Source organism: Recurvomyces mirabilis, assembly GCF_035927965.1.
Source record: "Recurvomyces mirabilis strain CCFEE 5264 chromosome Unknown scaffold_31, whole genome shotgun sequence".
NCBI classification, from domain to species: Eukaryota; Fungi; Ascomycota; class Dothideomycetes; order Mycosphaerellales; family Teratosphaeriaceae; genus Recurvomyces; species Recurvomyces mirabilis.
The window spans coordinates 105,373-130,103 of record NW_027041965.1 but is presented as its reverse complement, the minus strand read 5'-3'; the positions used below and the strand labels follow the sequence as shown (position 1 = coordinate 130,103).

The 24,731-nt window shown below is 53.3% G+C and overlaps 8 protein-coding genes across 8 annotated transcripts; 4 read left to right on the top strand and 4 right to left on the bottom strand.

The window, feature by feature from the left end:
- Positions 1 to 1,786: 1,786 nt before the first annotated feature.
- LTS14_009402 (uncharacterized protein) lies at positions 1,787 to 3,683 on the top strand (the record flags this gene model as incomplete). Its single annotated transcript, XM_064842084.1, has 2 exons — positions 1,787 to 2,585; positions 2,707 to 3,683. The coding sequence occupies 2 exons, from the start codon at positions 1,787 to 1,789 to the stop codon at positions 3,681 to 3,683; spliced, it is 1,776 nt and encodes a 591-aa protein (XP_064690292.1).
- A 470-nt stretch (positions 3,684 to 4,153) lies between these two features.
- On the bottom strand, positions 4,154 to 5,681 carry LTS14_009401 (uncharacterized protein; the record flags this gene model as incomplete). The annotated part of the gene is made up of 2 exons (XM_064842083.1): positions 4,154 to 5,071; positions 5,121 to 5,681. 2 exons carry the CDS (start codon positions 5,679 to 5,681, stop codon positions 4,154 to 4,156), a joined length of 1,479 nt encoding a protein of 492 aa, XP_064690291.1.
- A 525-nt stretch (positions 5,682 to 6,206) lies between these two features.
- LTS14_009400 (uncharacterized protein) lies at positions 6,207 to 6,905 on the top strand (the record flags this gene model as incomplete). Its single annotated transcript, XM_064842082.1, has 1 exon — positions 6,207 to 6,905. One exon carries the CDS (start codon positions 6,207 to 6,209, stop codon positions 6,903 to 6,905), a length of 699 nt encoding a protein of 232 aa, XP_064690290.1.
- A 420-nt stretch (positions 6,906 to 7,325) lies between these two features.
- tmk1 (mitogen activated protein kinase) lies at positions 7,326 to 8,490 on the bottom strand (the record flags this gene model as incomplete). Its single annotated transcript, XM_064842081.1, has 3 exons — positions 7,326 to 7,354; positions 7,405 to 8,270; positions 8,324 to 8,490. 3 exons carry the CDS (start codon positions 8,488 to 8,490, stop codon positions 7,326 to 7,328), a joined length of 1,062 nt encoding a protein of 353 aa, XP_064690289.1.
- Positions 8,491 to 9,667: 1,177 nt separating this feature from the next.
- LTS14_009398 (uncharacterized protein) lies at positions 9,668 to 11,142 on the bottom strand (the record flags this gene model as incomplete). Its single annotated transcript, XM_064842080.1, has 5 exons — positions 9,668 to 9,800; positions 9,855 to 10,090; positions 10,145 to 10,819; positions 10,878 to 10,951; positions 11,010 to 11,142. 5 exons carry the CDS (start codon positions 11,140 to 11,142, stop codon positions 9,668 to 9,670), a joined length of 1,251 nt encoding a protein of 416 aa, XP_064690288.1.
- Positions 11,143 to 14,115: 2,973 nt separating this feature from the next.
- On the top strand, positions 14,116 to 14,724 carry LTS14_009397 (uncharacterized protein; the record flags this gene model as incomplete). Its single annotated transcript, XM_064842079.1, has 2 exons — positions 14,116 to 14,530; positions 14,588 to 14,724. The coding sequence occupies 2 exons, from the start codon at positions 14,116 to 14,118 to the stop codon at positions 14,722 to 14,724; spliced, it is 552 nt and encodes a 183-aa protein (XP_064690287.1).
- Positions 14,725 to 16,478: 1,754 nt separating this feature from the next.
- RPL27B (60S ribosomal protein L27B) lies at positions 16,479 to 17,041 on the bottom strand (the record flags this gene model as incomplete). Its single annotated transcript, XM_064842078.1, has 4 exons — positions 16,479 to 16,486; positions 16,540 to 16,855; positions 16,907 to 16,983; positions 17,035 to 17,041. The coding sequence occupies 4 exons, from the start codon at positions 17,039 to 17,041 to the stop codon at positions 16,479 to 16,481; spliced, it is 408 nt and encodes a 135-aa protein (XP_064690286.1).
- A 451-nt stretch (positions 17,042 to 17,492) lies between these two features.
- LTS14_009395 (uncharacterized protein) lies at positions 17,493 to 24,529 on the top strand (the record flags this gene model as incomplete). Its single annotated transcript, XM_064842077.1, has 2 exons — positions 17,493 to 17,575; positions 17,698 to 24,529. 2 exons carry the CDS (start codon positions 17,493 to 17,495, stop codon positions 24,527 to 24,529), a joined length of 6,915 nt encoding a protein of 2,304 aa, XP_064690285.1.
- Between the last annotated feature and the right edge of the window lie 202 nt (positions 24,530 to 24,731).

Here is a 24,731-nt window from a genome sequence, read left to right as displayed (position 1 = left end):
GTACTTTGGGTTCTACTCGCAGACTGCCTTCGGCGTTCTGCATGTGCGAGTAGTCACGTGAGTACCTTGCTTCATGTCTTTGTGTGACAAATGATCAGCATATGTCTAAGCACGATACGGAGTTCACTGTCTGCTTCACCGGTACATAGTCCGAGGCATCAATCTAGTCTGCATCGCTGTACTCCGTAGTCTCTTCGAATCGTGTTGCGGCCTTTCGCAGCCACGGCCCACAGCAGCTGCGCCAGAGGTAAAGCTCTTTACTACTAGGCTAAAGAATCGCGCGTCGAGCTTCGCCAGAAGGTCCGGTGTGCTGTCTTCCTTACGCCATATTTGATTTCCATGGGATTTGATTCAATTTGTTAGTGTATAGGGCGCGCTGGTGCGTGTCTTCAAGCTAGAGCGCAGGGTTTGATTCGAGCAATGGGCAATGAGCTCAATAGGCTCCATTCGGAGCCTAGTGTCTTTCCGCTATGCTTGAGGTAACGGAGAGAAGAGCGAAAAAGGCGTTCGCGGAACAACGAGACGAAATTGCTGGGTCCGGCTTCGTGATGCGGCCTCGCTGAGCTTCGAGAAGCAGGTGACTGGGCACCTCTACCAAATTTGATCAAGCAGACATGGCGATTATAGATCTCGCATATCCGCGAGCCGTCGTCTAGCTTCTGATGAAGGAGTTCCCGGGAGAAATCTCTGAACGGCGGTGGTAAAATCATGCAAGAATGCTGACCTTCGCGCCGGAGTCAATTTGTCTACGTCTTCCAGAGCGGTCCACATGTCATCGTTTGGTGCACCCTCTAATTCGGAAAGTCGCCCATTTGCGCGGGCCCAAATCAGTAGCCACAGAGATTCGACTATATCGACATTGTATCTGTTCAATGCTATCAGGCCGTCGCCCTCTTCCTCCTCACTGAGCGAAGACAGGGACAATCTGATCAGCTCGGGCCAGACCTTTGCAAGTGGTCGATGTTCGAACGTGAATGTGGTCTGGTTGAGACGATTGTTGCAGATACTGTAACGGCCTACCCCAGCGCAGTCCAGACCACTCCTCATTTTCCAGCCCGCAGTCATGGCACGGAAGCGTTGCGTGCAATGATCTATCGTGACCGTCTTCAACTGCGGCATACCGCGAAGAGCTTCAAGAAGTCCCGTTCCAGCGTCGGAGCAGACTTCGCATCGGTGTTCTGGAAAATGACAAGCGATAGAATCCGAGAAGGTACTGAAGTGGATATGCTGTATCCGCTGCTCACTCATCGGTCGTTTAAGCTCAGGGCTGGTATTCGTACAAAAGTCGTTGCGAGTCGCCGACATTACGTTGTACTCGTACAGCACATTCATGGTTTCCCGATGGATTTGCTTGTTAGTCCGAAGGATATTGGTGTTCTCAGACCCAGCAACAATTTGCCGCCGTGAGATGGGATGCTCAAAGCTCAGAATCATACTGTATATGGTCACTCTTAATTCTGCGGGCAGCCTGGACAGCATACCGCAGGCCATGTTGGTCTCTGCTAGGCAAGGTTGGCTCACATCGTGACCTATCATTTCGATGATCAAATATATGGGATAAGGAAATATATGTTTCGAACGGCAAGGAGTCTGATGATCGCCAGGTGTTGAGCCCTGTCGTACATTCAGCGCGCCGTAGTGTGATTGTTATCCATGAGACATCAACAATACTTATACCTTACGAATTTCTTATCAGAGAGGCTACCTTCGATGACAACATCTTGGTCATTCTACCAAGCTCAATTGAATCTGGCCGAGGGCACTCCATATTGCCCTTGTACCGCTCATGGCCACAATCTCGACGACCCCAGGATCAATGTCGTCAACCTCTGTCCAGGAGCTTGCCCAAAAGTGGCTGCAGCAAGACCGTGACCCGGAGACCAGAAAGGAGATACAAGACCTCCTGTCAGTCGGAGATGATGTTGCACTCGAGAGCCGGCTACGAAGGCGCATTGCTTTTGGCACAGCTGGTCTTCGAAGCTCGATGCAAGCAGGCTACGCGCACATGAATTCACTTACTGTGCTCCAAGCCTCCCAAGGACTTGCTACCTACATTCTCGGCCAACAAAGCTCCCATAGTGTCCCACCACAGGCCGTTGTGATGGGATACGATGCCCGTTATAACTCCGAGAAGTTTGCTCGCCTGGCTGCGGCTGCTTTCATTGCCAAGGGGCTTGATGTACTCTGGTTCGGGGAGCTCGTGCACACGCCTATGGTGCCATTCGCAGTTGAACATTTCTCTGCTGCCGCGGGGGTCATGATCACTGCTTCACACAACCCTGCGAGGGACAATGGCTACAAGGTATACTGGGCGAATGGTTGCCAGATCATACCACCTCGTGACAAGGACATCGCTACTGCTATTGACCTAGAGACCGATATCTTGAGCTGGGATCACAACGCCATTGAGACTAGCTCCGCAGTCCGTAACATACTCGCAGAAGCCCGTGGAGCGTACAAGCGCGCCATACAGATATTGGCACGGCCTGCGAAACACGGAAACATGCTACCTTTCACATACACTCCGATGCACGGGGTAGGTCTGCCCTTTATGCAGGAGGCTGTAGAGATTCTTGGCTTCACAGGTAGGTTGATCGTCAACGCTTTCGTACACCCGCTCTCAAGACCATCGTCGCCTGTTCTATAAATATCCCATACCCTCCTCTCTACTTCCAATCGTGCTGATTCTGGTGAACCTGACGTTAGATCATGGGATGTACGTCGTTGCGGCTCAGGCCAACCCTGATGCTGATTTTCCCACTGTACCGTTCCCCAATCCCGAGGAGAAAGGCGCCTTGAATCTGGCTATGGAGGAAGCCACAGCATCAGGAAGCCAACTCATAATCGCGAACGATCCGGACGCTGATCGTTTCGCCGCTGCTGAGTATCTCGATGACGGGCGCTGGCACCAATTCACGGGTAATGAAATGGGCGCTCTATTGGCAGCTTACGTACTGGAGACTTCTTCTGTTGAGCGGGACCAAATGGCAATGCTGGCATCTACGGTGTCATCCCGCATGCTCCAGGCCATAGCAGAGAAGGAAGGCTTCAGATTCCAATCGACATTAACAGGCTTCAAGTATCTCGGCAACGTCGCTCAGCAGATGCGTGAGCGAGGTCTGAAGCCAGTCTACGCATATGAAGAAGCTATTGGGTATATGTTTCCATCCGTAGTTTGGGACAAGGACGGCATTGCGGCCGCCACCGTCTTCCTCCTTGCTCGAAGAAAATGGCATGCAGAAGGTCTTACGCCATGGCGAAAGCTACAGAGCCTCTTTGAGCACTATGGTTACTTTGCGGATGCTAACACTTACCTCATCTCGCCATCTCCAGAGGTGACGAGCGCGACCTTCGCTGCCATTCGTAATTCGAGCCATGGTACGCCACCCACTCATATTGGCAAGCGTAAGGTTCGCCGATGGCGCGACCTCACTACAGGCTACGATAGCGGTTCGGCTGATGGGACGCCGGATTTGCCGGTAGATACGGCAGCACAGATGATCACCTGCTGGCTTGATGATGCTGTGTTCACTGCACGAGGTTCAGGTACAGAGCCTAAGATCAAGCTATACGTGGAAGCCATTGGAGCTGCAAGTTCTGCTGCCGCCAAGACGATCGCCAATGATGTGCTCAAGGATCTTGTGAGCGAATGGTTTCCCGGACTCCGACTTGCTGGCATATGAAGCGCAGCCTGCGAGGGCATTCTGGTCAAACTGATCGGCCTGAACAAGTATCGTGGCAAGTTGAAATGGAAACTCGTATCTCGAAGCGCCACACTTATCTACAAGGTAGCAAGGCTCTCCGCAATAGCGATCCCCCATTTTGCTTTCCTGGGGATGCGTTGGTTTGAGCGCGCAGGTGACGATTCCAACACGGTCATCTGAGATTTGTCGGAGCTATCGTACATGCTAGAACTATGATAGATGGTAAACAACATGGTGATAGTGAGCAGTCAAAACACACCTTGCTCAAGATCTCAGAAGCCATGGTAGATGCGGAAGCGCTATTGAGTGCTTCTCTGCTCTGGTTATCTGTCGTTCGCGTCCTCGGCGCCCTCCCGCCGGAATTTTCCAACCTAATATACATCATATGAGAACAAATCGGATCTGTTACGACCATGGTCGCAAGCAAGCAATCATCACAGCAGACAGATCTACCACGTCGTTTTGACTGATGGGTAGTCCTTTGCAGAAATGCCGAGGTCAGCAAAGACAGTGTCGTCGCCCTTGAGATGCTCAACACGCAGCTCATCCTCGTGCTCCAGCTTCTCGAGCTCTTCAGCAGGCGTCTCCTTGTTGTCGTCCTTCTCGTCCTTCTGAGTACCTTCGCCCGTGAAGTCTTCACCGATGAGTAGGAACTGGGCATTGGCGTAGTTGAGATGCTCAGGTTTTGTCGGAAGCCAGCCGAGACTACCGAACTCTTCCTGGATCTCCTGAGGAAAGTCTGGCTTCTGCGGCAATGCGGCATACGATGGCTGGGATGCGTTGGGGTTCTTGGAAGATAATACGAATGAGCCCTTCTCGGCAATGCCTACGTCCTTCTGGAGCTCGCCGATCTCTTGGGGTATCGTCAGCATGTATGACAGGTGGTTGGTAGTGCGCCCGCTGCCAGTCCAGGTCATAGCGTAGACTCCCTCGCCGATGGGAGTGACCTCTGGTGTGTGGCGTGTGCCTGTCGTCTTTGTACTGTACGTAGAGCCCTGGAAGAACTCTTCACGCAAGGTGTCCATCGTCACGCCCGCCTTCTCGACGAAAACCATGAATCGATCGCGACCGCTCTTAGGAAATACTTTTTTTGGCAGCGCCACCAGGCGATTATTCCCGATGTCCTGAACTGCGCCATCAGTGAGCTTGCCGCCTGGTGGCAGTGGTCTTAGCACCATGAAGCTACGCTGGAGGTCCTGCACACTGGATGGCTCTTCGATCCCAACTCTGCCACGTGTGAAGAAATAGATCAGGCCTTTCTCCATGACGTTGCTCGGCTGCTCTTTCTCGCGCTCCTTGTCTTCCTGCACGGCATCCCTCGCAGTGGTGCCGGTAGCTGGGGTCTCGTTGGTGTGAGTCTTGTCCTCCTGAAGCGTGTCAGTAACACAGAAAGACACCAAGATACAACATACTCACCTTGCTAGTCGCGCCCGCATCGTCCTCGTCCGCCTTCACCTGGTCGAGCGCATTCCCCTCGGGAGCATTGACTCCGGCGCCGCCGCGAGAGTCTTTCAAGGCCTTCTCGGGGTCGTCCTTGTTCTCGCCGTCCTTGTTCGTGCCTTTGAACGACTCCCCAGCTTCCTTGAGGTCTGCATCATTGCCATGCTTGTTCGCACCATTGGCATCTGATGTATCGTAAGTTGCATTGTCCAGCCAGAACCAGCAACCTGCTGGCCACTCGAAGCCATCCTTACCCTGAGCATCAGCTCCTGCATTAGCTTGCTTCATCTCGATGTCGTTGCCGCCGTTCTGGTCGCCATTCTGAACGGTGTCTTCAGTGGGCATCGTCTCCTCGAGCGTCTTCTGTTCTTTGGAAGCCTCGGAAGGGCGACCGCGCTTCTTCTGAGTCGTGGTGTCGGTGGGAATGGAGTCATCCTCAGCCTTGCGCTTGGTGCCATTGCTCTTGGCCGATGCTGCTGGACTAGAGCTTGTTTGTGTTTGTGCAGAAGTGCGTGCCGAGCGACGTGGGCCGGCCATTGTGTCGATAAGGTCGTATTGTGTCCTTCTTTGAGCTATACATGCATGAGCCATTGGCTGTTGATAATCGCCACTTTCAACTTACTAAGAGTCTCTTGGTGAGCAAATACTGCCGAAGCGATCTGGGAACGGTCTTGGGTGATGAAGTTGGATTGCGTAGACGACCTGTGAAGGATGTAGAGAGAGAATGAGGAGTCTGTTGGAAGATGAGGGCGCGGATGAAGTGACGCCCTCGACCGTCGACATTTCGCGTACCTGGATCCTGGATGACTGTTGACGTCACGCGCCTCAGTCGCGTGCTGACGCAAAACCTAATCTCAAACTCAATCTGGAAAGTGAAAGTGAAGTCACCGTCTTTACTCAGATCCATCAAGTTATAGGATCTGGCCAGTGGATCCCAGCGAGATGAAGAAAGCTGAGGGCGACAGATCATATCAAGCCTGGAATTGAGACAGCAAATGCCAACATGCTAGCCGTGAGCCCCGAGTACTCAAATAAACCTCCGGACAGAGACGATCCCGCACCATGAACGATCAAGACGATCGTCTGAGTGCAGAAGTGGCGTTGCTCGAGAGCATGTACCCCGAGCAGCTTCACTTCGACCCAAGGGCACAAGAGGTGAGCTATAAATCAGCCAGTGGTAGTCTCCAAGTGAGGCTTCCAGCGGGATATTTGCATGATTCACCGCCTGACATTCTCGCCGCCGGTGCTGGCAGAAGAGACCTGCGGTCAGATCTGAAGAAGCGCATCACAGATCTCGCTATCGGTGAGGAGGTACTGGACTCTATCATTGCGATCTTTGATGAGCTCTGCGAAGAAGTCGAACGCCAAGCAGCTTCCAATACTTCTGCTCAAGCTCACAAATATGAGACTACACAAGCACCAGAGCCAAAAGCCACGGTAGTAATCTGGCTCCATCACTTACTCAACACAAACAAGCGGAAGCAAGCTCTCTCGCCACCATCCTCTGCAGTATCGGGATTGTCCAAGCCTGGCTATCCCGGTGTGCTCGTGTACTCCGGGCCCTCCTCAGGCGTACATGAGCATGTCAATGAACTTAAGCAGCTGAATTGGGCAGCTTTCCAGGTTAGGTTTGAGACGGACGAAGAATGGATCTTCGAGCACGGAACTGGAGTCAAGGAGGTGGAAGCGATGAAGGATCTGGTTGTGGATGTTGGAGAAGCAAGGAGAGAGGAGTTCATGGAGGCCATGCGCATGAAGTGACTCGAATCATGCAACCGGGTCAGGCAGGGGCTCAGAATTGGAAGCTAGTGCTTTGACAGCTAGAGTGTCGCTTCAGACAGCTACAGAGTTACTTTGCTGGTGGCGAGCTACCTGTCAACCGCCATAAGCGAACATTTGCGCCATTCCATGCATGCAGCCAAGTCTAGTGTGTAGCACTCAGCGAAACATTCCACCGTGCGGGCTCGTCGCCGCGAGCCTGGTGAGCAATTGCAGGTTGGTAGATTATGCTTTCTTTTTCGTCATTTCGTGCGTGAGGATGCCGTCATTTTCGTGGCAGAGCTGGCAGTGCATCCAGAAAATCTCACAGCTGCTCTGGTTAGCATCTGGGAAGAGTAGCATAGATACGATGCGACCTACATATGTCACCGAATAGCTCCTTGCTACCAGTCATAGGCTCGATTACCGCATGATCTCGTCGTAGATGAGGGCTGTCCAATAGTGTCAGCCAGGTCGAAAGACAGGGGCGTTTCTAACTCACTTCGCAGCTGCTCCTTGCTCAAATTATCCTTGTTCTTATCAAAGTCGAAGAACTCCTCTGGAATAGCATCGGCGTTTGGCTCGTCCTCTGGGTCGTGGTAGGGCTCCAAGTACGGATGCTTCAGGGCCTCCTCCACAGTAATGCGCTTCGCCGGATTGAACGCAAGTAGACGCTCGAGCAGATCCAGAGCCAGGTCTGAAGTCTTCGGGAACATGACCTTCCACGGGATCTTCTTCTTGAAGGGCAGAGATCGAATGTATTCCCGAGCACGTCTCGACTTGATGCCGTAGTAGTCCTCCATGGTCGGCGTGCCGAGAACATCGAGGATGAGTGTGAGTTGGTGGTGGTAATCTTTGCCTGGGAAGAGCGGCTTGCCACTCAGCATCTCCGCCAGAATACAGCCGACTGACCACACGTCGATGGCTTTGGTGTACTCCTTGAACGTCAGCATGATCTCTGGCGCACGGTACCAACGGGTGGCCACATATTCAGTCATGAAGCCCTGATTGTCTTCCGTGCTGGCTGCTGAACGTGCAAGACCGAAGTCGCAGACTTTGAGGTCGCAGTTGGCATTGAGCAGAAGATTGGATGGCTTGAGATCGCGGTGAAGGACATTGGCTGAATGCATGGCTTTGAGTGCTCGAAGCGTCTGGTAGATGAAGTATTGGCAGTGATCGTCGGAGAGCTCTTGCGTGCGAATGACTCTGTGCATGTCGGTCTCCATGAGCTCCTGGATGAGGTAGACTTCCGAGAAGCTTTCGTAGGTGCGTGGTTTCTGGATGTCGAGGATGGAGATGATGTTCTCGTGGTTGAAGTATCGCAGCAGCTTCATCTCTCGGAGTGTCCGCAAGCAAAACATGGAGTGGCTGTATGTATTGTTAGTAGCTGCCTCCTACTATATTGTGTCAAGTCCACCTACTCGAAGGGTGTGATTTTCTTGATGGCCACCTTCTGCCCTGATGGCTTGTGCAATGCCGAGCACACTACACCGTACGCGCCCTCACCAACCACGTCTTGGATCTCGTACTGCTCCGAGACGTTAAAGGAGATCTTTCTGGAGCCGCCTGGCTGCGCTGCGCGAGACATGGTGTCTCGAAATATGCCGAAGGTTCGTGGGGAGTGAAGAAAAGCTTGAGGCGGCTGCTGATGATGTGCGATCGAGTGTCCGACCTGCTCTCTTTGCAAACGTCAGCAAGTGCTCGAGTGTCCGAATCCGTCCGTGGTCTGGAATGCGGCTGCAGCTCCCACGTGGTTGTTGCGGCTTCACCACTCCGGCTCGCGAGCAACCATTCTATACTGTATGCTGTATGCTGCCATGTTCCACTTGGTACTCACCTCTCAGACTAGTTTGGTTCGCGAGCTATGCGCGAGAAGGCAACGCCTTGTTGATGGACAGGCGGAGCAAGGTTCACGGGCGGGGGTGGGCAGTGTATGTTGTGGCTCGGTGTGTGCGCTATGGGATACCCTGGAGATGGTTAGCAGAGCTGTCAAGGCCATGACTTAGCACCAAGCAGCTGATCAGTCACATCTGCGCTGCCTGCAGACCCATCACATACCTCTTCTCTAGCCTGCGCTTCTAGACCAATAGCTCGGCTCGTGGCCGTAAAGTTGGCTGGAAAGATATGTCTTACGACGTGACTTGCGATACTACTTGCCAGAGGAAGCAGAGCAACCAAAGCGGAAGTATTGTGCTATATCATGTACACACTGACACAACTCTAATAGCTCAGGCGTTTGTCGCAGCAGCAGCAGCAGCAGGGTAGGTCTAGTGGTGGGGTCGCGTCTCACAAACAGCCGCCCCGACGGTGAACGAGGGGCCCAAAAGCCGGTCTCTCGCCACTTCAGCAATCTGATTCGCCTGGCATATGAATTACACAATTTCAACGTCTCCCTAGGCATTTTCAGCTCCTTCGCAATTGACTGCCGCTGGGTGCTAAAAGTAGCTTTCGTGCCTGTCCCTTGTGTTTCATGGTTCAGGGACAAGCGCTGGACAGGGCCGGCACGTTGCGACCGAACCTTTTGGTAGGAGGGCCATGAGGACGAGACGTTTCAAGTTTTTGTGATGGGTGGGTCTGCCGTTCTGCGAGAGGCTGGTCGTGCTTTGTGGTGAAAGACTAGCAGCCTTCTCGAGTCTTAAGCATTAAGCCATGGATGTCAACGGCAAAGATGTCTTGGATGATCTCCATGATTTCGTCGTGTCAACAAGCTATTTACAATGCTCCGACCATTATTACTACAGATTGTATCCATGAATAGTCGTTCTCTACTTCAGGATCACCTTCGTGCCGTTGTTTGGCAGCTTGACCCTGAAGACAATGTAAGGCCTCACAGTCCTATCAGTTCCAGGGTAGAAACCAGCGCCGAAGCACAGTTGGTTCACAGTGAAGTATAGGTAGCTAGGAAGACAAGTCAGCTTGCGCTCGTACATGACATTCGATGGTTTCGCATACCCGTCAGTCCCGACAGACATGGTATCAACCCAGTTGATACGAGGGTCGCGGACGAACAACGTATCTGTGCCGTTCGCTGGGTTGAAGAAGCTGATAGAGTTCTGCTCCATATTGCCATGGTAGATGAACCCGTTGGTGTCAGTCTCCATGCCGTCAGTGATGCCGGTCTCGCCGTGGTTGCTGATCGCTGCCTGAGCCATGACTTCGGATGTGGCGCTGTTGTCGCGGAGACGAACCTGGTTGACACCTCAGTATGGCAGTCGCCGATTTATACTTCACATTATACTCACAGTAGGAATGCTGTACAAGTACCTCGAGCCCACGGCCTTGTAATATATGGTGGCGCCGTCCGCCGAGAGCGCAATACCATCACTTCCGAATGAGTTGAAGCCGAATGGTCGTCCGGGATTGAAAGCATAAAGAGCCACACCCCAGACATATCCCAGCCATTGCTGAACAGGTCGAACAGAAGGATGGCCGTCCAGATGTCTCCAAGACTCTCCAGTGCCAAGATCAACGGTGATCAGTCCATTGCGGCCTTCGACCGAGCTGTCGGTGATGTAAGCCACACCTTGACCACTCTTGGTCAGATTGGCTCTGAGATCGAAGCGAACATCGTTCAGGTAGGAGTCCGAGAAGGCTACAGTTGTTGGAAACACAATGGTTTTGATGACGGTGTTATTGGTGAGGTCGATACCGACCAGCTTAGGTCCGCCGTAGGATGCTCCAACGAGAGTGCCATTCGGTGTCAGCACTCGGCCGGTGTCCAGAACCCAAGCCCGGTCAGCAGAGTCGACCACGATACTCTGGGAACCAATGAAGTAATTGGCATAATTTGCTCCACTCGGTGGGTAGGTAGTATAGTTTATGGCGCCGCCCGGTGGCGAATTGATCTGTGTACTCGGGAACGCACGTTCAGTTGTATTGCTGACGAGCTCAGCGATGGTGTACCGGCCATTGCTACCCTATGATCATTGGAGTCAGTACAGCTGAGAACGATCTGGCAGTCCTCATCAGCCTTACATTGTTGGTGTCGTTCGCGTTCAGCCCTCCGGGATAGTTGGAGAAAAGACGACCTTTCGACGACACGGCGATGCCTAGATGCTGTTAGCAATGCTGGGGTCTGATATCTTTTTCTCATGCCCGGCCACGAACCTGTAGGGAACTCGTCGTAGTACAGATGTACGACTTCGAGAGCAGGGCCATAGACTGACGGGTCGCGTATGAGATTTTGCGCGGAGCTCAGCAGTCCTAGGCCCGCGATGGTGAGTAGCGTGGCGGCATGCATGGTTGTCGTATTGGACAGAATCAGTAGTATGATGGCGCGAGGGAAGACTAGTAATGTGTGGAAGGCACAATACTTGACCTTTCATCATACGGGCATAAGCATGATTGACGACGTCAGTCCGATCTTCTTGTCCGGAGCCGAAGACAGCATGCCAAGCAGCCATTGGCAGAGCATAATGGATCGATGATGCCAAATGTGAATATCACCCTGGCAGAGGCGTTCAAAGCGGGGGCGTGCCGTAGGCGGACCGCTGGCTGGTTGTATGTGAGGGCCATTATTTACATCTTCAAACATTGCAGTAAAAGCATACAAGTGTATAGAGATTGTGCTTGGTCGGGTGACAGAAGTCATTGAAATCTATGAAGTGCTGTGTGGCATGCTACCATAGGCGGCAATGGCTGCACTGCCAGAGCGCAACAGCAAGTCTAATCAAGGCGAAGGTAGTTTGGGAGCGATCTGTCTTGGCATGAGACTTCTAACATTGCATCGTGGCTACCTAATAAGCTTCAGACTCGTCCAACAAGCAGCCAACACCAAAGTTTCTTCCTGGATCTGGCCAGCATGTCTTCATGTCCGCTAACCTTTCGGATGCCGAATGTAATCCGGTAAACCATAATATACCTCATACTGTTTGCTGAATGCACTGAAAGCCCTGAACTCATCGTCAATGATTGGACCTTCACAGTGTTGAAGGTACATACCGCAGAGGAAACGACACGCCTGCGCCAAGCAGCATGACCCAAGAGTACGCCATAAGCACCCCATGGGCGACTTTCCACAGGATGGACCACCGCCTCCCACTCCTTCCACCCTCTGATTGAGGCAGCGTGGCTTTCTCAGTCGAGTTCTTCCAAATGCGGATGCTGATCCATGCCAGGTCAATAGCCCTAGAGGAATTGCGTGTTGAGCGCTTCCTTCCTACATGTCTACATGTACCTTGCATTGGAGACAAGAAAGCAAAGGAAAAGAGAGCCGCTAACTTACCCATACATTGAGAAGATAAAGAACGCCACGACATCCCACCCGGGCCACAGATACACACACCAAATGGCAGTAGTAGCTAACCAGGTCGTTGTTATGATCCATGCAATGCCACAGTACGAATGCAGCCACTTCCAGCGCGCGATTGGCCTCCATGGGATGCGCAAGCATATTGCAACGAGACCTATACCGAGAGTGACATAGCCGAACACTGCATGGAATATTATGTAGGCTGGTACTCTCGTGCCAAAGACCTCGCCCTTGAGCTCCCGGCGGCCAACATCGTAGCTATGGTCTTGGGCGTGGTGATGGTGAGGGTCGAGGGAGGGAAGGAACCGCAGGAAGCGCATCATTATTAGGGACAGCTTGGCGTCGAACAGAGAGCAGATACCTGGGAGACGAAACGATACTGGGCGGCACAACCATCATTATTTACATCCAACACTTGTCAGACCACCGTTGCGTTCTAGCGACTGGCTGGACCTACACAATCGCCTCGGGAAAAGTTGTGTACTCCTACATTTCCAACCTCTATCGGCACTCGTCCTCTCAGACAATTGGGCGGGGAAAAGTGGAGCTTCAGTCAATACATCCCGATGAAAAGAAGGAAGGAAAACATACGAGAGGGCGAAAGAGAAGCGTACGCGGAAGAGCGATTGCAGGGAACGAGACCGGAACAATTCACTTCATTCCAAATCTCCACAGCTTTTCTGGTGGTTGATCGTTACTGCAACGCCTACTGTCAAGTTCCTAAGGACCGATCACAACATAGAACGCGACTTCGGTCTGTCTGGTGTGAGACGATGCGAACAAGCCTTCGAAGTCCTACGGGCATTCCACTAGCATTTCAGATCTAAGCAAGAGCGAAACTGCTTTGCTACACACATTCAATCTACGAGAACATATCATGATTCTTATCATCACCTCAACCCAAGTCACGATGTATGATCTCGCATCCTTTAGAGGAGTATTCAAGCAGAGGTAGATGGCTGGCTTGCCTGTGTTCCACGGTCACTGGAGTAGATTGCCACTGCCTGGCGGGAAAACCTGTCATTGACATGAACCTGGTAAGGACGTTGCTGCGATCTCCCCTTCACATATCGCGAGGCAGCGGCATCGAACGTCAATCAGAGTAGGTCTGAGTAAGGAGCCTACCAGCAATGTTTGGCAAGCCCACCACCCACGTACATCCTTTCCCCAGCGCGTGTCGCGTCCGCTACACCTTCACAGTGACCGGCAGTGTTTTTAGGCCAGTAGAGCAAATCGAGAGTTTAGCATTTATCAGTGCATACATTCACAACACGGCAATCAAGGATATCCAACTCTAGAGATCAACATACACACAATCTCAACCTTACAGTCACTTCACCATCACCTCGTCCAACATCGTTCAAACGACCATGGTTCGCAGCAGAGACTACCCGCGCACTGTCTACAGGAGCCCAGCCAAACAAGCTCGAGTACGCTCCACCAGAGCTCAATCATCGCCCGGCAAACCAGTCAATGCTCCAATACGACACGCCGACGGCCATGTCCTGGAAGAAATCGATGGACTGTCGAAGAGTATCGACCAGACTTTTGATCTCCTCTCCATCCCGCCCGAAATTCGCAATACAGTAAGATCTACGAGCGGATCCCCAGTGCCTCGTCTGGCAGTCGAGCGGACAACGAGATCGCGAAGGAAGTCACGAAGTCCTTTCTCTGCGACAGCATCATACACATCAACCTCGGTCCCACTGGTGTGCTAGTTCAAGACAAAGCCTGCGGCAGATACACACCCGCAGCTGACGGCAAAGATGGCGGAAAGGACATGTCGACAATCGCATGGCCGAGCTATCTGCATCAATGCCGGAGGATACAATTCACCGTCGCTTGGAACGACTTGCTTGCCTTGGATGAAACGATTCGCATTCCAAACTTCGATCTTAATGAAAGGACGTCTGATTATCTTCACATCGTCAATAGGTACTCTACAGCCTATGCGCCTTTCTAATGAACGATAACGCCCTGCGCTCCTTCACAGTCGGGCTGGATATTCCAGGCTCACCGTGGGACGTTGCCACACGGAATGACGTCCTGAACCCTCTACAATCACTCGGGCCATTGGAGAAGATCACGGTGGAGAGTGAAGGTTCGGCCATGCAGCACTGCTCGAACACCGCTTGGCCTGGCGTCTCGCCACTGTCTGGCACGATTCCTCGCCTTCCTCACCCAATCATTGACGAGGCCCTTGCATATGCCGATTTGGAAGGTGCAGCCTACGGAACGTACGTGCACGGATGGCATGTCTTCAGAGGCCGGCACAGAGTTTGCTTGGGATACAGGGGCGCGGATGCGGCGAAGAGGTCTCGCATGAGGGCATTGTTGTTGCGGGAGAGAGTCAATCTCCTCATGCAGGCGCGGGACAGTATGCTCGCCACCAAATACCGCAACAGAGACTAGGAGCACTCTGCTATTAGATTAGTCATTGGCTTGCAGCGATGCCTGGATGAGCTGGATGTCGTTGAGATCCAGGACCGGGCTAAGGGTAAGGGCAAGGGCAAGAAAGTCCAGAATTTGTTCAAGAAGTTCGAGGAGTGTCGCAAGGCGCGCAAAGGCTAGCGGAGTCAGGATGTGAAGATGGCGTGGACAAATCCTTTGTGTTTGGTCTAGACAAGACTCGTTATCGTCGCTCGTTGCATTCTGGTGCGGCTGGTGAAGAGCTTGCTGTTGCTGTCTCTCGCTACAGTCGAGCAAACCACATCATACAAAGGCGTGTAGGCTACCGCACAATTATCACTACAAAGTAAAAGTGATAAAACCATGCCACTCTTCTTCTTTACATCCTTCTTAACGCCGCTCCATCTCACCAAGCAGTCACGATGTCCACACAGACACACGACGTACCTTACGAAGGCTGGACCATAGCCTCCCTAGCAGTGCTAGCCCGTAGCCGCAAATTGACCATCACCTCCTCTAGAGCAAACAAGCCGAACCAGCCCAAACGAGACGACTACATGCGCGCCCTGATGAGCTACAACGACATGTACAGCACCTCCAAGATAGATTTCATGACGAGCTTCCCACCAGAAGTCCGCTTACAGATCTACGAGCAACTCCTCTGCTTCGACCCACCAGCCAAACGCGGCTGGCCAGCCATTCTTCGTGTCTCAAGGAGATCTACAGAGAGGCCAAAGATATGCTGTACAACTAGGCCGAGATCGAAATCAAGCTCTCTCCTAAGGATGTGACTTTGGCTGGAAGGAATTAAAGCGACTTCACTTGCCTCAGCAGCCCGGACGCCGACCGGGATGAGCGACAGAAGAACATATTGGCGCTTCAATGGTCGACGTGCTTGCATGCTTGTCATCATCTCAAGTTCACCATCGATATAGGCGATTATGATAGGATTGCATTCTGTCGGTGGTGGTATATGTCTGACCATCATGTTCCTGTCGCGGATGTGCTCTATAGCCTCTGCTCGTACATCCGGGACCGGCATGAGTTGAAGTCGATGAGGATCGTCCTAGACTAGAATTCAGCGGCCTTCGATGCTGGCAGGACACAGTTAGTATTCGCCTCGTTGCAGCTGCTTGGCAATGTTGGACATTTGACGTTCGAAAATAATGGACATGTAACGACAACATTGACAGGTTGGGTGGGCGCCAGTCCTCTTCTCGGAGTACATCTCGGCCTTGCTAAAACAGTCACTGAGGAAGCACTGGCATACTCGCGTTTCAGCGGCTCGGTGAAAACGAGCATCAAGTGGCGAAGGGCTTATTCAGACGAAACTCCGTGGGTCGGACTGACGACCAGAGGAGATGCCGAGAGAGAGCGGCTCATGTCTGATGTGCAGAGTGCTCAACTGTGGAACAGCGAAGTCGAGCGGCTTGTAGAATGTAGCATCATTTATGACGGCCAGTGGGAGAGGGACATGATCCGCTGCATTGACCTTGTGCAGAGCGCGCTTGACGCCCTAGATATCGCCGAGATCGAAGTGTTCGCTCGCACGCCACGGGAGAGTACCAGTAGATCTACTTCGGGAAATGCGGAAGTGTTTCTGAGTTGTCGTGCGATGCGAAAGGGAGAAGTCCGTTGATTGTGGTTATGATGAAGGTTAGTAAGACATGAGGTTTAGGTGTACGAAGCTGAGCTGTCTTCGGGGCTGACCGGATTGTGGAAAGTGCACGACTGGACGGAGATCGAGAAGGTGCCTTGGACATGACGTGCACTGGTGACTCGTAGACTGTAGAACGATCAATGGAAGAATGCCGCATTTACAGCTGCTCCGAGCCTCTTCATGCATAATCTCAACGCCGTTGCCTCACACTCAGCAAAGTCGCACCCATTGTCCTTCGGCACGTGACCATGCGCGCTCAAAATCCTAATACCAGTGTTAGTATTGTCACCACCCACCACTGTTCCACAAGTACTCACTAAGAGGCGTGAAGAACCACCTGTTCTTCCCGCTCGAGTACCTCTCCTCCAGCGCCTTCTTCACATTCTTCTTCGCGTCCTCCCTCTGTGACACCTCTGTAAACGTCTCGCTCGTGACCGCGCCCTTCAGACCCTCCAGCTCGAGTGTGTATCGTGTGGGCATGATGTGGTTGTAGTTGACGACCTTGATGAAGGGCTTCACCTTGCTGCGCTTGGTTGCGCGGGCTTTCGACATGCGGCGGGTGACTTGGGATGGGTAGCGCTCGATGCCGGCGACAATGGCGTGGGGGAAGGGGTGTTTCTTGCTGCCGTTGTCCTTTGCTGTTTGTTAGTTCTCGGCCTGGTCCTCGTAGTCGATCCTGCGTACCTGCGGCATGATTATAACCACCTTCTTGCCGGCGAACCGCCCTCTGCTGATTATGCAGACCCTGCCTGTCTTTAGGACTGGTGGCATTGTCAGTATGATCATTACATTCCAGCAGCATTCATACATACACTTCATGGTGTCTGATGTCCCTGTGTGGTGATGTGTTAGTAGTCTCGCTGTTCAATCCAGCCTTGTCGCAAGATTTCGATGTCCAAATCGGTAGGTCGGAGGGTGTGGGCTTGGCAGATCGATGTTCCGAGGAAAGTCCGAAGCTTCCACGTTCTGCTAGCGTCCCCGGTTGCTGTAGCAGCGAAGCTATGTTTGGGAAAACGCGTTAGGCTGTCGCAGCGTAAGATAGAAGGTACCTTAGGATAGAAGGCAGGACATCATCGCTAGACATTTGTCTTACTCCGAGTCCCCATCGCTATAACGAACTCTACTTCTGCGACTGACGATACAATTGTGGAGGACTGAGGAAAGACAATGCGATTGTGCTGAAGGCGCAACACGCGACCTAATAAGGCCGAGCAGCATTCCAGTCCATCTCCAGCACACCCACACCCACATCCACACATACACGCCCACGATGTCCGGCGCATCGCGGGACGCATCCCGAGATCGAGGCCATGCGCATTCCTTCTCCGAGCATGGGAGAGTGAGCGTGCCAATGTGAGTACAATCGCCTGTTCGTCTTGTGCAACCATCTAGCAATCAATCAACCAGCCAGTCTCGCACCTGAGGCCATGGGCGCACACACACACCATGCAATTGCTGACCAGCATCAAACGTAGGTGGGACTCTTCAGACCCTGAGCGCGCACCTCCACCACTTCCCTTCCCGCCAGGCGCAAACAGTCCGACCACCAAGCCAAACACATCTGCTGGTATTGCCGCAGCTGCCAAGGCCATCGTTGAGCGGGCTCGCGATGGTGCACCAATCTCTTCATACACATCCAACAACGCCACCCCATCGGGATCTCCAGAACGATCGCTAGTCAAAGGCGCACATCACAAGCGCTTACAGTCGCTCCAGACGGGCAGCGTCAAGGACCTGCGAAGCTACCTAGATGGCAACCGTTCGCCAGAGAGGTCACCTGAACGACCCCAATCGAGAGGCGGCTCGTACTTCAGCAGACAGGGCAGCGGAGAGGACATTTCACTCTCGGCTGAGCGATCTTCCACACCTACGCCTGCGCCAAAGGACTCGATGAAGGATATGCCCATACTTCGCCCGTCTGCTCGTGCACCGCCAAAGGCCATCTTCAGCGAGAACACACCGCCATCAGCGACGATGCTTGCTCTACAGACGATGCAAGTCCCAGAGGACTCTTTGCATGAAATCACAAATGCGCCCAGTACGCCCTCACCCGTACGAGTTCACACACAGTATGACTTCTCGAGTCAGCTATTGAATTTGACCACCATCGCCACAAATCTTCAAAAGGAGATGTCATCGTTGAGCCGACGGAGTAAGGACAATGCGACAGACTTGGTCAGTCTGAAGGAGGCCACGCATACTCGTGATGAGGACATTCGGAAGACTCTAAGAGATCTGGCTACTTCAGTCGGGAGCTCACAGCAAGGTCTGCTTCCACCTCCTCCCAGCATGAGCAATCTGAACAGGGCGACTAGCAGTTACAGTCTTCTGGACGGCAAGTCTTTCAATTCACCACCATCCGCCACGAAGTCATCTTGGAGTGTGCCCAGAGCCGCGAGTGCGCACAGCTTCCTGGATGATGGTCGTATCGGATCTCCATCCCCATATTCCGTCGAAGGCGCAGCTAGCGTTGCAATGCTCGAGAAGATCATTCGTGAGATGGTAACGAAAGAAGGCCAGGAGCGACTACTTTCAACTCTATCCGAGCTCATGGAGAAGAGCCAGCAGGACAACACCGAGGCGGCAAAGAAGGTGGAAGAGCTGTCACAGTTCATCAAGGAGAAATCGCAGTCACAGGCGCTAGTACATATGCCGAAGGAAGGGCCTCCTAAGCTGGAGCTCAACTTTGACTCGCCTGGACACCTGAACAAAATCACTCGAGAAGGTGCGACAGAGCAGACGACTTCTGCAGGCCACGTCGAGCTTATGAGTCTTCTAAAGAGAATCAAGGAGTCCGTGGCGCATGCTGGCGGTTCGACAAACGAAGTCAAGGGCATTGTGCGTGACCTTCGTGGTGAAGTGCTTGGTATGGGCAGAGAGCTCGGTCGTAAGCTTGATCAGGTCAGCGAGGCTCAACTTAACACCACTCTGGACCGATCAATCGACGACGGCAACAGCCAGCAGCATAACGAAGAGGTGCAGCGTATTGTCGAGGAGGGCATGACTGAGCTGAAGGAGCATCTAGCTGGGTTACTCAAGCAACGTACCGAGCAAGACGACGACAGCTTCAGACAATTGGCAACCGCACGCGCTGCTCCTACTGGGGAGGAGATGTTCGCTGTAGTACAGCATGCGTTGGCAGAGCATGGCAACCACCTCGTCAAGCGCGATACGGACGAAGCGGTCGATACACCGGACCAGAACCGCGAAGTTGTACTGGACGCTGTGAAGGAAGGTCTGAAGGATTTCGAGCCCAACATCGAGCTGCAACAATTCGGTCTGGAGCGTGATGAGATTCTAGCCGTACTCAAGGAAGGCTTAGCGGAATACCAGGACAGCAAGCCCGAGATCACAGCCACTATAGATCGGGGCGAGATCTTCGAGACCATGCAAGAGGCTATGAAGGACTTCCAGGCGCCCCTCCCTGCAGAGGCTTTGGAGCAGATGAAAAGCGACATCCTCAGCAACGTCAGTGAAATGCTAGCACAACATCAACCTGCAATATCGGCACCTCCGATGGACGATGAGCTTGTACGAGCTACGGTATCTGAAGCAGTCAAAGAAGGCCTTGCAAACCATGGACCGAATGCGCCTCGTGAAATTGAAATCAGCCGTGACGACCTTTTCGATGCCGTTAAGGCCAGCCTCGACGGTTCCGCAATCCCATTTGGCAGCTTCGGCGAGCAGGTCTTGCAGCAAATGCGTGAGCTTGTGGATAATATGCATACTGAGTTCCAGCAATACTCTGCAGCCAACGGTCGGGACACCGAGCAAGTCCTCGATGCTGTAAAAGATGGTCTGGAGTCTCTGCGCGCCGAGATCGAGCAATATGTCGACCGTGCTCAAGATGTCACAGGAAAGGACGAGATCCTTGATACTGTCAAAGGCGGTCTGGAGCAGCTTCGTGGCGATGTGCAAGGTTATGTTGTGGCAGGTCCGAACCACGATGGAGGCAAGGCGGAGATGCTGGACTATATTCGTAAGGAGTTCGAGCATCTGCATGAGGCGGTTGGTAGCAGTCGCGATCTGGGCGACGAGAGCTCCATTGCGCCTTCTGGCCAGCTCGCAGAGGTCATGCAAACCATCAAGGATGGCATGGACTCGCTCCGAACACAGATCGAGGAGAAAGACCACGACATGGAGATCGACTTCCCAACCGACGAGATCAACGACGCGATGAAATTGGAATTCGAGCAGCTCAAAGCTAGCATCCTCAATGCCAATGCAGCCGACAAGGGTGAGCTCATCGAGACTATCCAGGATAGCATGGGTGCTCTGCACTCGAAGCTTGGGGATAGCAGTCTTGGTTCTGTGGCAGGCGGTGCACCCGGAGAAGACTTCATCAACGAGCTACATGCCGAATTCGATATCCTCAAAGAGAGCTTGCATGCTATTGTCAGTGAAGCCGAGAAGGATGCTGTGGTCGATGGTGTCAAGCAGGCGATCGATGACCTGCGGATTCAGCTTTTGGCAGATAACAGCGAGACTTCTGCTGAGGTACTGGGGGCGGTCAAGGAGGAGTTGGAGAGGTTCAAGGAGACAATGGCCACCTCTGTAGTGCTAGGTGGAGCTGCTGGCGCCGGCGCTGCAGGCCTCGACCACACTGAGACACTTGAGCACATTCGAGGCTGCCTCGATGATCTGAAGGAGACGACTTCAGCCCGCAGCGTATCCGAGGGCGGCGTGCCTACCGAGCTACTCGAGTCTATGCGAGGCGAGTTCGAGAACCTGCGCAATTCCATCGCCACCAGTGTGATCCACGGTGGCAACAATGAGGAAGTCCTAGACGCCGTTCGTCTTGGCTTGGACGATCTCCGAGGCCATGTTGAGCGCAAGCTCGATAGCCCTGACCGCAACCAAGTGCAACAGGGCGAAATGCTGGACGCCATGAGCGAAGGTCTTGACACCCTGCGCGCTGATGTGATCAAGACACTGGACAAGCCATTGGATCAAACTGTCAACTACGAGATCCTGGATACACTCAAGGAAGGCCTTGCAGGTCTGCGTGCCGACATGGACTCCTTGAAAGCGGCTAGGCCCAGGACTGCAGGTGGCGCAACTGGAGACGAGATGGTGTTGGCTGATCCCAATATCGCTGAAGCTGGGGAGACACGCGAGGTTGTTGACGAGGCTGTTGCAGCTGCGACTACGACCGGTGGAGTCAACAATAACGATCTGGAGAGAATGGAGGTCCTGCTTGCACAGCTGCAGATCAAGATCGAAGCTATGGAATCCACAATCCAAGAGTTGCCGATGTCTGCCCCTACTGCAATGATGCCAGAGGGTATGGCAATGCGAGATGACCTCGCGACTATCGAGACCATGATCAAGGATGTGCAAGAGAATGTTATCTCGCTCGCAGCGCGTGAGTCTTCAGCAGAAGCCGCTCCAGAGGGTGTAGCTCGCAAGGAAGACACGGATGCCATTGAGACGCTACTCCGCAACACGAAGGCGCAGATCGAAGAGATCGCCTTGCCTGATCCAGCGACAATGGTCTCAAAGGAGCATTTGGATGCGGTCGAAGCTGTGGTACGTGTCACAAACGAGGCCATCGAGGGACTGGCAGACAAGTTCGAGAACACAACCGCAAGCAAAGCCGATGTCGCCGTAGTAGAAGTCCTTGCGCAAGATGTCAAGATGGCTTTGGAGGAGCTGAAGGAGAGGATGCCTGCGGTCGAATCGGACGAAGAGAAGCCGGAGCTGATGACCAAAGCCGATCTGGATGTTCTGGGTGTTATCTGCACCGAGATCAAGACTCGCGTTCACGAGATGACCATGCCCGATCCTGAGGATCTGCCTACCAAGTCGGATGTCGAGCAGCTGCAAGGTTTGATCATCGACTTCCGTGACAGTCATGATAAGCTCAAGGAGAGCTACGAGACGGACATTGCAGTCACAGCCAAGGCGTTCGACGATCGGAAGCAGGAGTTTGAGAACACGGTCCTCGAGATCGGTAGTATCAAAGATAGTCTGGCAGAGATCAAGGACGAACTTTTGATCAAGCTTGGTGATGGCGAGTCAGGCATCAATACTCTTGGCGAAACGCTCAAAGGTCTTGAAGAGCGTTCTGGAAATCATGAGCCAGTCATCGCTGAGGTGAAGGAGGTTATGGAGGCGTTGAACCGAGAGTTCGAGCGTGCTCATGGCTCTCTCGAGTCAATGAAGGTCGATCATCAGGCTTCAGCGGAGACCAGTCTCGAGAAGCAAGCTGAGCACAAGGACTTGCTAGTTGCCGAGCTCGGTGAGAAGCTGGACGGTCTCTTCGATGGACTGATGAGTAAATACGATGACGCTCAACGTGCAGCGGAAGAGAAGGTCAAGACGCTGGAGGACCAAGCTGCTTCCCAGGCTGAGCTCTTGGAAGGCACCAAGTCTATGGCAGATGACTTGAGATTATCCATCGATACACTCGGCACCGCGCTCACGACATTTACTGCGACTTTCCCGGAGCAAATCGAGAAGTTGACAGAGGAGTCGAAGACTGTGTTCAACAAGGTTGATGACACCTTCAACAAGCTAGATGAGACGCAGCTGGGCCTGATGAACGAGCACAACTTGACACGCGAGGAGGTCATCAAAGTCATGGCTGCTGTTGGTGGCGTACACGGCGAGATGATCGAGCACAACCCACGCTTCCTCATGACCCTCAACGAAGTCAAGGCACTGATCGGGCAGCACTACGAGCACTCGCAGAAGGCTGTCGACACTGCTGAGCAGCATCATCAAGCTGTTCGTGACTTACAGGAGCAGCTGAAGTCCGGTTTTGAGGATGCGAAGACAAGGCATGCTTCAGCTACCGAAGACCTCAAGACGGCCCTTCCTGCTCTCCTGCCTGCTCCTACCGATGTGCCAGCCGCGGCGCGAGAAGTGGAAACGTACGACGACACTATGCTGCACGAGAAGCTAGACAAGCTTATGGGACATGCTGAGTCTGCTGCGGATCCTTCCACCCAGCTCGAGCGTCTGGATCAGATCCACGAGAAGGTCATGGCTACTGCCGCTGAGGTTTCTGCTTTCGTCGCTTCGCAGGCGAAGCAGATCACCGAAGACCACGAGAGCAAGGAGAGAGAAGCTGAGGAACTTGCTCTCCTGCTTGAGCGTCGCCAAGTGCAGAAAGATGAGATCGAAGCTGACATTACTGTTCTGAACGAGGAGAAGGATTCGCTGCGCCAAGCTGTCGATGCTTTGAGGGCGGAGCAGGAGGCTTTGGCTTCTCAGAAGTCGAGACTCAATGCCAATGTATCTTCATTGGAGACCGCACTCCGCATCCGACGCGAGGAGCTGCACGAGATGGATCGCAAGGCTGGGATCATCGAGCGCCGCATGCTTGAGGGCGTGATGAATCAGTCTCGAATGCTTCTCATGGCGAAGAGCGCGAAGTCGCCACCCAAGAAGAAGCCACAAGGCCGTGATCTGCGTGCTCCAAGCAACGCCTCGGCCGTTTCAGCTCAGACAGTCACCTCGACCGTACCATCGCTCAAACCCAACCACGCTCTGGCACTCAGGTCTCGACCTGGTATGCAGCGCAATGGTCCCGCTTCCAATACAGCAGAGCGCCGCATCATGTCGCTCAACCAGATCAACCACAATGTTCCTACAGGTGCTCATGCCTTCCCCTCAACAACACCCTCTCTGATCTCCTCCAACGGCTCGCAACGTCTCCAGCGCAGTCACTCGGTCAAGACGCAGGCGACTGCCGCCCCTCGCAAATCGTCCTGGGCCGGTGGCAAGAGGAATTTTAGTATAGCCAGCCACGGTACCCAGAATAAGGAGAACGAGACCTTGTCCGAGGAGAGCGAAGACGAATTGGCGAGAAGCGAATATACTCGTGCTGGCGAGGAGCAGGGCAGTGATACTGCTACGGAGCGCAGGCACAGCTTTCGCAGTGGAACCGAGGGTCGCTTGACTTATGGTGGCGAAGGCAGCTTTGTCGATGATGGCATCACACCCAGCACCGACGATGGTCGTCGCACAAGTTATGGTACCAGTGATCTTTCCTACGGCACTGGAAGCTACATGACAGGCTCCGAACTCGACCGCCGCGATAGCCTCGCAAGCTCAGCTAACGGCGTGGTCGGTATGCATCAGCCACGAGAGCACGAGGAGGATGCGGCTCTTGGTGCGGAGGAGGGAGGCGAGGCGGCACCTTTGCGGATCGAGGCTCCGGCTGCGATTACGATGGAGCACGAGGATGAAATCAAGCGCCGATTCGCTCCGCCCAGTGATAGTGGACTTGGGACGGACTTGCCGACGGCGAATCTGACAGATAGTGAATACTTCCGAGGTGTGGAGAGTATTGCAGAGTAGTGATAGAGTCGCACGAGAAATTGGGGGTGGTGAACGGCGCAGGTACATATTGGTGGGCGCAGGGCGAATAATACGGCGTTCGTTGGACAGAGCAGCTTTCCAGCGCTACGATTGTCTTTGCTCCTTTAGGGAATTGGTATTGGTGTTTGGCGGATGGCGTAGCACATGTCTCTTTGTACACTTCATTACGTATCGCGTATCG